Genomic DNA, 14020 nt, shown 5'->3' with positions numbered 1-14020 from the left:
CCTCTTCAAGGATATTCTTTTATGACTTCAGATGTCTTCAATTTTTTCCTTTTCTCACAATTTTTTGAACTCAGAATTGACTACCTTATATATACAGTCCGTGCTCATTGTTCACTGATTCTGTATTTGCAAATTTTCTACTGGGTAAAATTGATTTGTAACCCAAAGCCAATACTTGAGACACTTTCTCAGTCATTCACAGACATGCACAGAGCAGCAAAAAAATTGAATCGCCTCATGTGCACCCTCCCAGCTGAGGATGAACAAGGCGACGTTATGCCTTCTTGTTTCCACTCTCATACTGGAAGCAAGTGGCCTTTCTGTTTCCACTCTCATACTGGAAGCAAGTGCCACAATTTTTGCATTTTTGTGCTTTTTGTTGGTGATTTCACTACTTAAAATGGCCCCTAAGAATAGTGTTGAAGAGTTGTCTAGTGTTCCCAAGCACATGAAGGCTGTGATGTGTCTTACAGAGAAAATACGTACAAGATAAGCTTTGTTCAGGCATCAGTGATAGTGCTGTTGGCCTGAGTCAGCAATATATATTCAATAAGATGCCTTCAAACAGAAATGCACATTAAAAAAAAGGTTATGTATTGATTAGAATGTTCCCTAGAAGCGAGAATGGCGAGACTTTGTCTTGCTTACTTTGACCATGTGAGTAGGAATGACTAATTGCTAGAAAAGCACATCCCGTTTGGTAGAGGGTCAGCGAAGATGAGGGAAACCCTCCATGAGATGGATTGACACCATAGCCACAACAATGGACTCAGACATATCAAAGATCATGAAGATGGTACAGGACCGGGCAACATTTAGTTCTGTTATATATAATATTGCCATGAGTTAGAGCTGACTTGGCAGCAATTAACAATTGATCATGTGATAAAAACTGTTACGAGCAGAGGTTCACAGGTTCAAGTCTCACCCTGGAGATGGTAGGGAGAGTCTGGTGTCAAGAAGGTTTTTCTTCACGGTCACCAGCCAAAGAGGGCACCTTGTTTTCTTCTCAGCCGTGAGCTCTCTCCATGGCAATCTGGCACTTGCAGTTTAACTCAAAAATTTTTTTGAAAGAAGGGGGTGGCTGGAAGAGACTTGGTGACACTTTATTCTACCATGTTACACTCAAAAATGCTATTAATAAACATATTTTTGTAATATACCAAATACATTTTCTAATGAAAGTTCTGACCCATATGCTTAAGAATTTAGCCTTTCTGAGAATTGTGACTTAAAACTGTATTCATAGCTTTTAATATTATTAGAAAAAGAAAGTCTTTTTCTTTTTCATTTTTAAATTTGTTTTAAGACCACTTAAATCACTTTCAGTGGTTGTACTCTCAAACCCTATTGATTTCTCCTCTGCCTGATTCTAAAATTCTTTATTACTTGTGTTTAAAATTGTCTAGGATGAATTTATTTTTAGAACTCTGCAGTTTTATGGATCATCATTCTAGGTATCTTATACATTTATGGTTTGATGCCAATTAGCAAATGATAGCATACAGAACATATCATTATTATTTTTTGTTGTTTTCAGAAGAGGTTATTGAAATTTTTCAAGACACAGTATCTATCAATATCATATAAATAATAGAAAATGCACAACGTGATCAAAGACGTTTTGGAGACCCTCAGGGAATGATGTGACTATAAAGGCAAGCAGTGGTTATGCCTTCACAATTGTTTCTTAAATAATTAGCAATTTCTCATGATTTTTCTCTCATTGGGAAAAGTAGGGGGAGGAGGAGAAGACTCATCGCCCGTTTCTATCTAACAGGAGTTGTTTCTGTCCAACACTAGGCATGCAGGAGGCCTCCATGAAGCTCACTGAGTCGCTCCATGAAGTCTACGAGCCTGACTGGTATGGGCGAGAAGATGTGAAAATGGTTGGTGAGGTAAGAGCTGGGGAAGACGGCCCACAGGAGGCCTGGGGTGGCTCTCAGAAGACTCTTTCTGGGTCTTGCTGACAGAGCAGGTCTCTTACCCCTCTTTTTTCACAGCCTGGCCTTAATCATGAGGGGGGCCATGTGCCCAGAAGATACCATGCAGTTTTGCTATCTGGATCATCCCAAACTCATAGTGAGACGTGAAGATGATTATAAAGCCACTTGGGTAGAAAGCTGTGGGTTAAAGTTTTTGTTTGTTTGTTTTCTTCCAAAATAGCAATAGCATTCCTCTCTCCCCTACTATATGACTTAACAGCTCATTTCTAGCAGGAGAACTGGCCTCATGGCGTATTCTGAGTATTCACCCCATCCCTTTGCCCTAATTCCCCTATCCACTAACCAGTCACTGTGGAGTTGACCCTGACCTATGGCAGCCCATGTGTGTCAGCGTAGAACTGTGCTCCACAGGGCTTTCAGGGGATGGTATTTCAGAAGTAGATTGCCAGGCCTTTCTTTCAAAGTACTTCTGGGTGGACTTGAACCTCTAACCTCTCGGTTAGCAGCCAAGTATGATAACTCTTTATGCCACCCAGAGGCTCCCCCATCCTCCCTCCTTCCTTGAATGCAGGGACAGGAGCTCCAAAGAGCATCATCAATTCCACTTCAACACTGGTCTGCAGGGCCTGAGGGCAGATGCAAAGTCAGCCTGCTGAAAATGAATCTGATTTCAGCAAGGCTTTGACCTTAGGCACCTCTTAACACCTGAAATCAAACATCGAACCAAGGGCCATCTGGCTGTGAAGGGTAAGAAAGCAGGTACTGCTGCTTTGTGGAAGCAGAATGGTGCCGAGACCGAGAGTGGCTTCATGTGACATTGGACAAGTTCTTTCTTCTTCTTGGGCTTTAGATTCCTCATCAACAAAATGTGACTAATAACTGTCCTCGCTAGTAACACATTTAAAACCTTCATCTCGATCAATCTGGTTAGTGCCCAGCACATGTCATTACTCATGTGAAAAAGTGCCAGCCAGGGGTTCTCTCACAACCAAGTTCTTTGTTAAAACAAAGAGTACTTGTTTGTCATGTCCTCCACTTCAGGTGAGTCCATTGCAGCTCATTTAGGTGCAGGACACCTACACTTGCGGGAGCCCGAGCTCAGGGGAAGGTCTGGTAATTGATGAGAGGAATGTCTGCAGAGCCTTTAGAAAGATGGTAGCAAGGTAGTCCCAGGTTGCTCCATGAAAATTCTGACTCCCTGACACTGATCTTCATAACCTCGTTATGACTAAGTTAAAAACTGAGATTTATTTATGAGGAGAGCTCACTTGGCCCTATTACATCTCTCAAATACTTTCAGGAACTGAATTTGGCAAAGCCAGTCTCCGCAGATCATTTCAAATGTGGTCATTAAGTAATTGCATCTCACATTTCTTCATTATAAAAACCCTGTTTCAACATCACACTGTTAAATGGTTAACTCATTTTGTAAACTTCTGATTAATAGGATAATTAAAAATTCATCATAAAAAGAGGAACTTTTAAGAGAATGATATAAACTATGTTAATGTGTTTTTAGAAACCCTGGTGGCCTAGTGGTTAAGTGCTACGGCTGCTAACCAAAAGGTTGGCAGTTCAAATTCACCAGGCGTTCCTTGGAAACTCTATGGGTTAGTTCTACTCTGTCCTATAGGGTCGCTATGAGTCGGAATTGACTCGACAGCAATGGGTTAATGTGTTTTCAGAACCACATTCCATGTATGATAAATGCCATTGCTGAAGTTTCTTCCTGAAGTAGGTAGCTATTCTCTTACCTTGGTCCTTGCAGCTGGCAGGAGTTTTGGAGTCCTGAGCTGCTGGGCCAAATATGGGCTCTTTTGATGATGGAGGAACTGAATACTCCATGCTTAGAGGATCTACTCACATCAGAAGATTAGCCTTTTAGGCAGAGGAATTTTTGTTTGCATACTGAATTGGGATCTGTAGCAATTAGGATTTGTTTTTGAAATGTGAAAAAAAAGGGAAAAGCGAATAACCCCATCCCCCTTGCAATGCCCCAGAAAAGGATTTAAACAAGTTAGAAACTTTTCTTTTGCATAAAGGAATTCGGAGGTCAAGAGCCCAGGTATGGCATAGTGGACCCACAAGCATCAGGGACTCATCTTTGCCATTGTTAGCCTGCTTTCTCCGAGGTTCAGTATGATTCTCTGAGCTCCTGCCATCGGCCCTTAATTCTGCATTGTGGATAGCAATAAAGAAGACTGGGGAAGATGGCTTTTTTTTAGGGGAGGGGGATGGGTGGCCACTCCCTTCTTTTAAGGATGCTCCACATATACCCCATTGGCCAGAACCATGTCACATGGCTGCACTTAGCTGCAACGGAGCTAGGAAATGTAGTCTTTATCCTAGGTGGCTGTGCACTCAGCTGAAATTGGAGGCTCTGTTGTTAACGAGGAAACCCTGGTGATATAGTGGTTAGGAGCTACAGTTGCTAACCAAAAGGTCAGCAGTTCAGATCCACCAGGCACACCTTGGAAACTCTATGGGGAAGTTCTACTCTGTCCTTTAGGGTGGCTATGAGTCAGAATTGACTGTATGGCAACAAGTTTAGTTTGGGTATTGTTAACGAGAAGGAAAGGGTAAATACAGGTAGTCCCCAGGTTACGAACATCCGACTTACATACAACCCATAGTTATGAACCAACCCCCACAAAGCCTAAAAATTTGAGATACATTCAAAGGTTTGTAGTAACAGGTGGGTGCTGTTTATTATTACTGTTATTACTATGTTAAAGATGTTTTAGTGTATGGGAAGTGTTTCTTTAATGTTTTTTATGCATAAAAGGTATATTATATACTATATAGTAAGACAAACATATGACTAACTGATATTAGATACAAACTGTACCTAAGTGTTCCAACTTATATACAAATTTGACTTAAAGACAGACTTAGGAATGGAACTCATTTCTAACCCGGCACTGCCTGTACTGGGGAAGCAAGAAGCAGTGTCTTCAATGAGATCTCAAACTTCATAGTAGGAGAAATGTGGAGATGACATTCTTGAGCACCTGCTGTGTCTGGGATTCTGCAAAGCACTTAATGTTAATTGGGGAAATTGAAACTCAGGGAGGTTGAGCTCCCCAAAGTTCCATATTGAGATATGAACGCTTCTCTGGTGAGGCAGCCTTGTATAATTGAGAGATCCTAAGCTTGGAACTCAAGGGGATAGACCTGGTTTTGAAACCTTGGATCTGTCATTTAACAATTACATGACCTTGGGCAAGTTATGTAAATATCTGGGTTATAGGATCGTCTTTTCTAAGGTGCCAGTAATAAAACCAAGCTGTCATAGGAGTCCCTTGTAGTGCAAGGGACTGCATACCGAAGAATTGGTGGCTCGAGTTCACTCAGAGGTGCCTTGGAAGAAATGCCTAGTGATTTACTTCTGAAAGATAAGCTGTTGAAAACACTATGGAGCACAGTTCTACTCTGACACACACAGGGTCACCATAAATCAGGATCAACTTGATGGCAACAGGTTTGGTTTTCTAGTTTTGGGGGTGAGGATTAAATGACATGGGAAAAAAAAAATATATATATATATTTGGAAACCCTGGTGGCATAGTGGTTAAGTGCTACGGCTGCTAACCAAAGGGTTGACAGTTCAAATCCTCCAGGCGCTCCTTGGAAACTCTACGGGAAGGTTCTACTCTGTCCTATAGGGCCGCTATGAGTCACAATCGACTCGACAGCACGGGTTTGTTTTTGGTTTTTATATATATATATGCATATGTATCATCTGTAAAATGTTTAATCCAATGTCTTGACATAGTGATAGTAATCATAATAATACTTAATATTTATTGAGTGTTTATCACAATTGATACTCCATAAATGATGGTAGGGCCCGTTCCAGTTTGACTACATTTTCTGCTCTCTCTGTGGAGACTTCAGCAGAGGTTTATTACTGGTTTCTGTTTAGGCTGGTTTCTGATTTCATAGATTGCTTCAAAAGCAAGTTGTCCCAGTGGTATCCTTTACAGTCTCTTAGTCCAAGGTTTGTCTATAGGGATCTGGATACCTTTTGAAGCTTCTGTATTCATTAGTAATTCAGAATCAGAAATGCCTTTTTTTAATGAGCTGATTTCTCAGGTGGTCTATATTGTAAATTAGAATTGGTAGCCAAATTGCTCTGAAATTTTATTGTATTACTAAATAACCCATAGTCTTTCTAATGTAGAGTATCTGGGGAAGCATTTCTTGTCTAATTTCATAGTTTCAGATTTTTTTTAGAAGTTTGGTGAAAGGTATCCAATTAAAATAGTTCAGCAGTTATCTCTTTATTTATCTTTTTCTTTCAGAAATGTGATGTACTGTGGGAAGACTTCCATCAAAAACTAGTAGATGGGTCCTTGCTGACACTGGATACCTATCTGGGCCAGTTTCCTGACATAAAGGTATTTTATTCTGTGTCTCTAAAGGAACAATTAAATGATTTCATGTAGTTATTGAAACATGGTCAAGAAATAAGAGGAATTAAAAGTCTTCAAATTGATTTCAAAGACAGTTGGTAGCTTTTCATGTATTTAAGCATGGGATTTTTATTCTGTTCCTATCACCTTGAAAAGAAATATAGTTACAGAAATCACATTTTCCCCTCTAGTGTGCTGCTTCAGCTTTTATTTCTCTACAGAAATGTTTTAAGCCTATAGATAAAAAATCATAAATCAGAGGTGCCAAAGAAGATTCCAGTCTTCCTTTTATTATATAGCATTTGACAAGGATTTCCGTTAGAATATACAATAGTCACAACGAAAGGAGAAACTCCATCACAGGCATAGGAGCAAATCCCCTCTTTCCTTGAAAACTGATTATTTTGCATATGTTCGTAGTACACCTGGGTATTTTTTCTCCCTTTGAATTTTTCAGGTTCAAAATGAACTATTAAAGATATGAGTATTTCAAATGCATTTGCATCTGAATCTAAAAATATCTTATAAAACTTTTATCTTATTTGACACTTGGATCCATTGCAAAGGTAAGCAACATGATATAAGTGAAGGGTTGAATATAGGAGATTTGGAATTGACTCTGGAGGTAAAGAAAGTTTTTAAACTAAAACTGGGTTGTATATTGCAAATGGGGTAGCATTAACACATCTGCCCCAGTTGTTTGCTCTGCTCTAGTTGGAGTGCCTGGTAAAAGAGCCCTGTGCTATCTTTCCTATAGGGTGAGGAGGCCGTGAACCAACATCAACAGGCTTCTGGAGTAGGTACTTATTAGGCGTCTTCTGCTGTGTAATTCCATTTTTTACCTGGCCCTCCTTGTAGCCATTGCCAAACACTCACTAGGAAACTACTCACAGTAATGTGCACTCGCCTTGACCATGAAACATAGTGAAGCAACTTGGCCAAAACAGCACTTGTATGAATGACTTTAGTTTCCTTGGTCCCACATAAGATGGTAAATGCTTGTTGGCCAATATAAAAAGTGTGGTTGTGGACTTGAGGGCCACTGGACAAAGACTTGAGTGGATCAGACCAGGTACATTAGCCCTATTGGCAAAATGTCATGGGGAACAAATCCAAGTGATGGATTCTCAGTGGTGATATCATAATAGGAAGCATGGTGCTGTTTGGAGCTGTTGGGTAACCGCATCCTAATTAAAAGGAATAATTCAGGTTTTTTGTTTGTTTTTAATTCTGTGAAGAATTTTAAAAAATTAAATAAAAATTTATAATTCTGTGAGGCTTCACTTATCAGCTTACAGGGGAAGTGTTTTGATCTTCAGGATATTTTGATAGACATTCAGACTTTTTTTCTTGAAGTCGTAGCACCTAGGGAGAAAGTAGTCTCAGAATCACTATCACACTTTAAACCAAACAAAAACAAACCAGTTGCTGTCGAGTCCACTCCAACTCACCGCAACCCCACGTGTTACAGAGTAGAACTGCACTCTGTAGAATTTCCAAGGCTCTACCTTTTGGGAGCAGGTTGCCAGGAATTCCTTCCCGCATCACACTCTAGAGGATTGTTTATTGCATGGTAATTTAATCTTAAATAGCCAATTGGAAATAAAAGAAGAAAAGGGAAAACAGTGTCCTCTTACCTGAAAATTCCAAAGCAGCTTGCCTAATTTAGATCACTTGCCAAAATTATTGGGGCAGTTCTACTCTGTTCTATAGGGTCGCTATGAGTCAGATTCGACTCGACGGCACTGGGTTTTTGGATTTGCCTAAATTATTAATGTGATATATATTCAAAATAGGATTTAGTTAAGCAAACAATTAGCTGTGATTGCCTATAGAGGAAAATATTTCAAATGTTGTTGAGTTGCAGGAATGAGAACAGTCTCATCAACAAAATGTGAAGGATGTAGTTGTTATGATGCTGCCCAGCATAGTCATTTAGAATCGTCCATGCCCTCTTGGAGCATAGGATTTTGGAACATAAACACACACAGAAGGACCAATGTTGAAACAGAGTTAGTAAAATAAAACCATGATAGAGCATATTAGTTAGTCTAGTCAGTTTGTTCTATGTCCGGAAGATGAAGATCTCGGTAGGATTTCTACTTTGGCAATTCTTTTCTGAGTGTCTGTATTAGTTTACTAGGGCTGCTATAACAAAATACCATAAACTGGTGGTGCCTTTGGCTGTTAATCAAAAGGTCAGCAGTTCAGATCCACCAGCCACTCCTTGGAAACCCTATGGGGAAGTTCTACTCTGTCCTATAGGGTCACTCTGAGTCAGAATCAACTCAATGCAATAGGTTTAGTTTGGTTTTTGGGTGACTTATAAGATAGGAAATGTATTGTCTCACAGTTCTGGAGGCAAGTAATCTGAATTCAGGGTGCTGGCAAGGGCATGTTTTCTAGAAGTCTCTAGGGGAAGAATTTATTTGTCTCAGCTTCTGGTAGCCCCAGGCATTTTCTTGGCTTGTAGATGCATCTTCACCAGGCAGTCTTCCCTCTGTGTCTCTCTCCTCTTTTATAAGGACACTAGTGATATAGGAGCAGGACCCACCCTACTCTGCTATGACCTCATGTTGACACATAATGTCGTCAAAACCCCTATTTCCAAACAAGGTCATGTTTATAGGTATCAGAGGTTAGGAATTCAGCATAAATTTTTTGGGGGAGTGACATAATTCAGTCCATAACAGGGTCCATGGTTGAGATCATGCACAAAGATAATTTCCAGTTACTGAACCATCTTTACCTTAGATATTTAGGAATAATATCATCTAGCTCTTTTTCTGGATGCTCAGAAGATAAATACATGTCAAGGTTTTTCCTGTGTTATGGAGGGAGTAAATCTTTTTGTCTCTCTCAAGCCACATTAAGGAAACCAAAAATAGACTCAGAGCTATCAACTAAGGTAGTCAGAATATTGTGACACAGTGTCATAAGACAGACAATTGAAGAAACTAGTGGTGTTTAAGTTATAGAGGAGACAGTTTGGCATTGGAAAGTAGGAACGATAAAACCCATTGCTGACCAGTCAATTCTCACTCATAGCTACCCTGTAGGACAGAGTAGAGCAGCCCCATTGGGTTTCCAAGGAGCGCCTGGTGGATTCGAACTAACCTTTTGCTTAGCAGCTGTAGCACCTAACCACTAAGCCACCAGAGTCTTTAATATTTGAAGGACTTTTCTTCTGTGTAAATGGACTTAAGTTATTCTGTATGCCCTTACTCAGTGGGTAGATGTTAGAAGTCAGTAGAGACTCCGTCTCTTCATAAGATTAGTGTTGAGTGATTTATTGGTGGAAAGGAGGATTATGATTAAAAATACTGAGTGGAGATTTTTCAAAGCATGGAACATGATTGACTTCCTTGACTCCCATTAACATCACAGGCTGTGTATAGTTGAAACCTTAGGAAAATTTCCAAATATTTACCCCAGCCCGTCAGTGAGGGCTATGAAGTACAATTCATGGTGTTTAACTTATCCAGCTGTGATTGGCAGGGCACCCTGTGTTGTGGTTCTTATTATGCAACACTGACATCTAAAGTCAATGTTATAATAAGAGCCAGCTTGTCACCAGCCTAGGCAGGCTTACAGCTGTGAGAAGTTATTGTAAAATGTAGTTTAGATTCTATCTTGGCTCTATGCATGAGCAGCAAAGCATGTCTTTACTACAATGTGCCAAAATGAATTCTAAAGTGGGTTTATTACTGAATTTTCTTAAAAATAATTTTTATTGTGCTTTAAGTGAAAGTTTACAAATCAAGTCAGTACGTCACATATAAGCTTATATATACCTTACTCCATGCTCCCACTTACTCTTCCTCTAATGAGTCAGCCCACTCCCTCCTTCCAGTCTCTCCTTTCGTGACCGTTTTGCCAGTTTCTAACCCTCTCTACCCTCCCATCTCCCCTCCAGGCAGCAGATGCCAACACAGTATCAAGTGTCCACCTCATACAAGTAGCTCACTCTTCATCAGCATCTCTCTCCAACCCATTGTCCAGTCCCTTCCATGTCTGATGAGTTGTCTTCGGGAATGGTTCCTGTCGTGGGCCAACAGAAGGTTTGGGGACCACGACCGCTGCGATTCTTCTAGTCTCAGTCAGACCATTAAGTCTGGTCTTTTTATGAGAATTTGGGGTCTGCATCCCACTGTTCTCCTGCTCCCTCAGGGGTTCTCTGTTGTGCTCCCTGTCAGGGCAGTCATCGGTTGTGGCCGGGCACCATCTAGTTTTTCTGGTCTCAGGATGACTTAAGTCTCTGGTTCATAGTTATCATGTGACCTTGGTGTTCTTCATTCTCCTTTGATCCAGGTGGGTTGAGACCAATTGATGCATCTTAGGTGCCTGCTTGTTAGCATTTAAGACCCCAGATGCCACACTTCAAAGTGGGATGCAGAATGTTCTCATAATAGAATTATTTTGCCAATTGACTTAGAAGTCCCCTTAAGCCATAGTCCCCAAACCCCTGCCCTTGCTCCGCTGACCTTTGAAGCATTCAGTTTATCCCGGAAACTTCTTTGCTTTTGGTCCAGTCCAGTCCAGTTGAGCTGACCTTCCCTGTATTGAGTATTGTCCTTCCCTTCACCTAAAGTAGTTCTTATCTACTAACTAATCAATAAATAACCCTCTACCACCCTCCCTTCCTCCCCTCCTCGTAACCACAAAAGAATGTGTTCTTCTCAGTTTATACTATTTCTCAAGATCTCATAATAGTGGTATTATACAATATTTGTCCTTTTGCATCTGACTGATTTCACTCGGCATAATGCCTTCCAGGTTCCTCCATGTTATGAAATGTTTCACAGATTCGTCACTGTTCTTTATCGATGCATAGTATTCCATTGTGCGAATATACCACAATTTATTTAACCATTCATCTATTGGTGGACACCTTGGTTGCTTCCAGCTTTTTGCTATTGTAAACAGTGCTGCAATGAACATGGGTGTGCATATATCTGTTTGTGTAAAGGCTCTTATTTCTCTAGGGTATATTCCAAGGAGTGGGATTTCTGGGTTGTATGGTAGTTCTATTTCTAACTTTTTAAGAAAATGCCAGATAGATTTCCAAAGTGGTTATATCATTTTACATTCCCACCAGCAGTGTATAAGAGTTCCAGTCTCTCCGCAGCCTCTCCAACATTTATTATTTTGTGTTTTTTGGATTAATGCCAGCCTTGTTGGAGTGAGATGGAATCTCATCATAGTTTTAATTTGCATTTCTCTAATGGCTAATGATCGAGAGCATTTTCTCATGTATCTGTTAGCTGCCTGAATATCTTCTTTAGTGAACTGCGTGTTCATATCCTTTGCCCCACTTTTTGATTGTGTTGTTTGTTTTTTTGTGGTTGAGTTTTAACAGAATCATATAGATTTTAGAGATCAGGCACTGGTCGGAGATGTCATAGCTGAAAATTCTTTCCCAATCTGTAGGTGGTCTTTTTATTCTTTTGGTGAAGTCTTTAGATGAGCATAGGTGTTTGATTTTCAGGAGCTCCCAGTTATCTGGTTTCTCTTCGTCATTTTTGGTAATGTTTTGTATTCTGTTTATGCCTTGTGTTAGGGCTCCTAACATTGTCCCTATTTTTTTCTTCCATGATCTTTATCGTTTTAGTCTTTATGTTTAGGTCTTTGATCCACTTGGAGTTAGTTTTTGTGCATGGTGTGAGGTATGGGTCCTGTTTCATTTTTTTGCAAATGGATATCCAGTTATGCCAGCACCATTTGTTAAAAAGACTATCTTTTCTCCAATTACCTGACGCTGGGCCTTTGTCAAATATCAGCTGCTCATATGTGGATGGATTTATCTCTGGGTTCTCAATTCTGTTCCATTGGTCAATGTGCCTGTTGTTGTACCAGTACCAGGCTGTTTTGACTACTGTGGCTGTATAATAGTTTCTAAAATCAGGTAGAGTGAGACCTCCCACTTTCTTCTTTTCAGTAATGCTTTACTTATCGGGGGCTTCTTTCCTTTCCATATGAAGTTGTTGATTTGTTTCTCCATCACATTAAAAAATGTCATTGGAATTTGGATCAAAAGTGCATTGTATATATAGATGGCTTTTGATGGAATAGACATTTTTACTATGTTAAGTCTTCCTATCCATTAGCAAGGTATATTTTTCCACTTATGTAGGTCCCTTTTAGTTTCTTGCACTAGTACTTTGCAGTTTTCTTTGTATAGGCCTTTTACATCTTTGGTAAGATTTATTTCTAAGTATTTTATCTTCTTGGGGGCTACTGTGAATGGTATGGATTTGGTGATTTCCTCTTCGATGTTCTTTTTGTTGATGTAGAGGAATCCAACTGATTTTTTATGTTTATCTTGTATCCCAATACTCTGCCAAACTCTTCTATTAGTTTCAGTAGTTTTCTGGAGGATTCCTTAGGGTTTTGTGTGTATAAGATCATGTCATCTGCGAATAGAGATAATTTTCCTTCTTCCTTGCCAATCCAGATGCCCTTTATTTCTTTGTCTAGCCTAATTGCTCTGGCTAGGACCTCTAGCACAATGTTGAATAAGAACAGTGATAAAGGGCATCCTTGTCTGGTTCCCGTTCTCAAGGGAAATGCTTTCAGACTCTCTCCATTTAGAGTGATGTTGGCTGTTTGCTTTATTTGTATAGATGCCATTTATTATGTTGAGGAATTTTCCTTCAATTCCTATTTTACTGAGAGTTTTTATCATGAATGGGTGTTGGACTTTGTCAGATGCTTTTTCTGCAACAATTGATAAGATCATGTGGTTTTTGTCTTTTGTTTTTATTTATGTGGTGGATTACATTAATGGTTTTTCTAATATTAAACCAACCTTGCATATCTGGTATAAATCCCACTTGGTCGTGGTGGATTATTTTTTTGATATGTTGTTGAATTCTATTGGCTAGAATTTTGTTGAGGATTTTTGCATCTATGTTCATGAGGGATATAGGTCTGTAATTTTCTTTTTTTGTAGTGTCTTTACCTGGTTTTGGTATCAGGGATATGGTGGCTTCATAGAATGAGTTAGGTAGTATTCCATCATTTTCTATGCTTTGAAATACCTTTAGTAGTAGTGGTGTTAACTCTTCTCTGAAAGTTTGGTAGAACTCTGCAGTGAAGCCGTCCGGGCCAGGGCTTTTTTTTGTTGGGAGTTTTTTGATTACCTTGTCAATCTCTTTTTTTGTTATGAGTCTATTTAGTTGTTCTACTTCTGATTGTGTTAGTTTAGGTAGGTAGTGTTTTTTCAGGAATTCATCCATTTCTTCTAGGTTTGCAAATTTGTTAGAGTACAAATTTTTGTAATAATCTGATATGATTCTTTTAATTTCAGTTGGGTCTGTTGTGATATGGCCCATCTCGTTTCTTATTCGGGTTATTTGTTTCCTGTATTTCTTTAGTCAGTCTGGCCAATGGTTTATCAATTTTGTTAATTTTTTCAAAGAACCAGCTTTTGGCTTTGTTAATTCTTTCAATTGTTTTTCTGTTCTCTAATTCATTTAGTTCAGCTCTAATTTTTATTGTTTGTTTTCTTCTGGTGCCTGATGGATTCTTTTGTTGCTCGCTTTCTATTTGTTCAAGTTGTAGGGACAGTTCTCTGATATTGGCTCTTTCTGCTTTATGTATGTGTGCATTTATCGCTATAAATTGACCTCTGAGCACTGCTTTTGCTGTGTCCCAGAG

At 39.5% G+C, this 14020-nt stretch overlaps 1 protein-coding gene across 2 annotated transcripts in view; it reads left to right on the top strand.

The window, feature by feature from the left end:
- Window positions 1-14020, top strand: part of AMPH (amphiphysin) — a 289401-nt gene that overhangs the window by 187296 nt on the left and 88085 nt on the right. For both annotated transcript variants that reach the window (XM_049893917.1, XM_049893916.1), the window contains exons 4-5: window positions 1804-1898; window positions 6251-6346. In XM_049893917.1, the coding sequence (XP_049749874.1) occupies window positions 1804-1898; window positions 6251-6346 (191 nt within the window). The remainder of the gene's footprint in view (window positions 1-1803; window positions 1899-6250; window positions 6347-14020) is intronic.

Source organism: Elephas maximus, chromosome 8 (assembly GCF_024166365.1).
Source record: "Elephas maximus indicus isolate mEleMax1 chromosome 8, mEleMax1 primary haplotype, whole genome shotgun sequence".
Classification (NCBI taxonomy): Eukaryota; Metazoa; Chordata; class Mammalia; order Proboscidea; family Elephantidae; genus Elephas; species Elephas maximus.
Note: the sequence above shows the minus strand (reverse complement) of the source record. Positions and strands in the feature narration are given on the sequence as shown.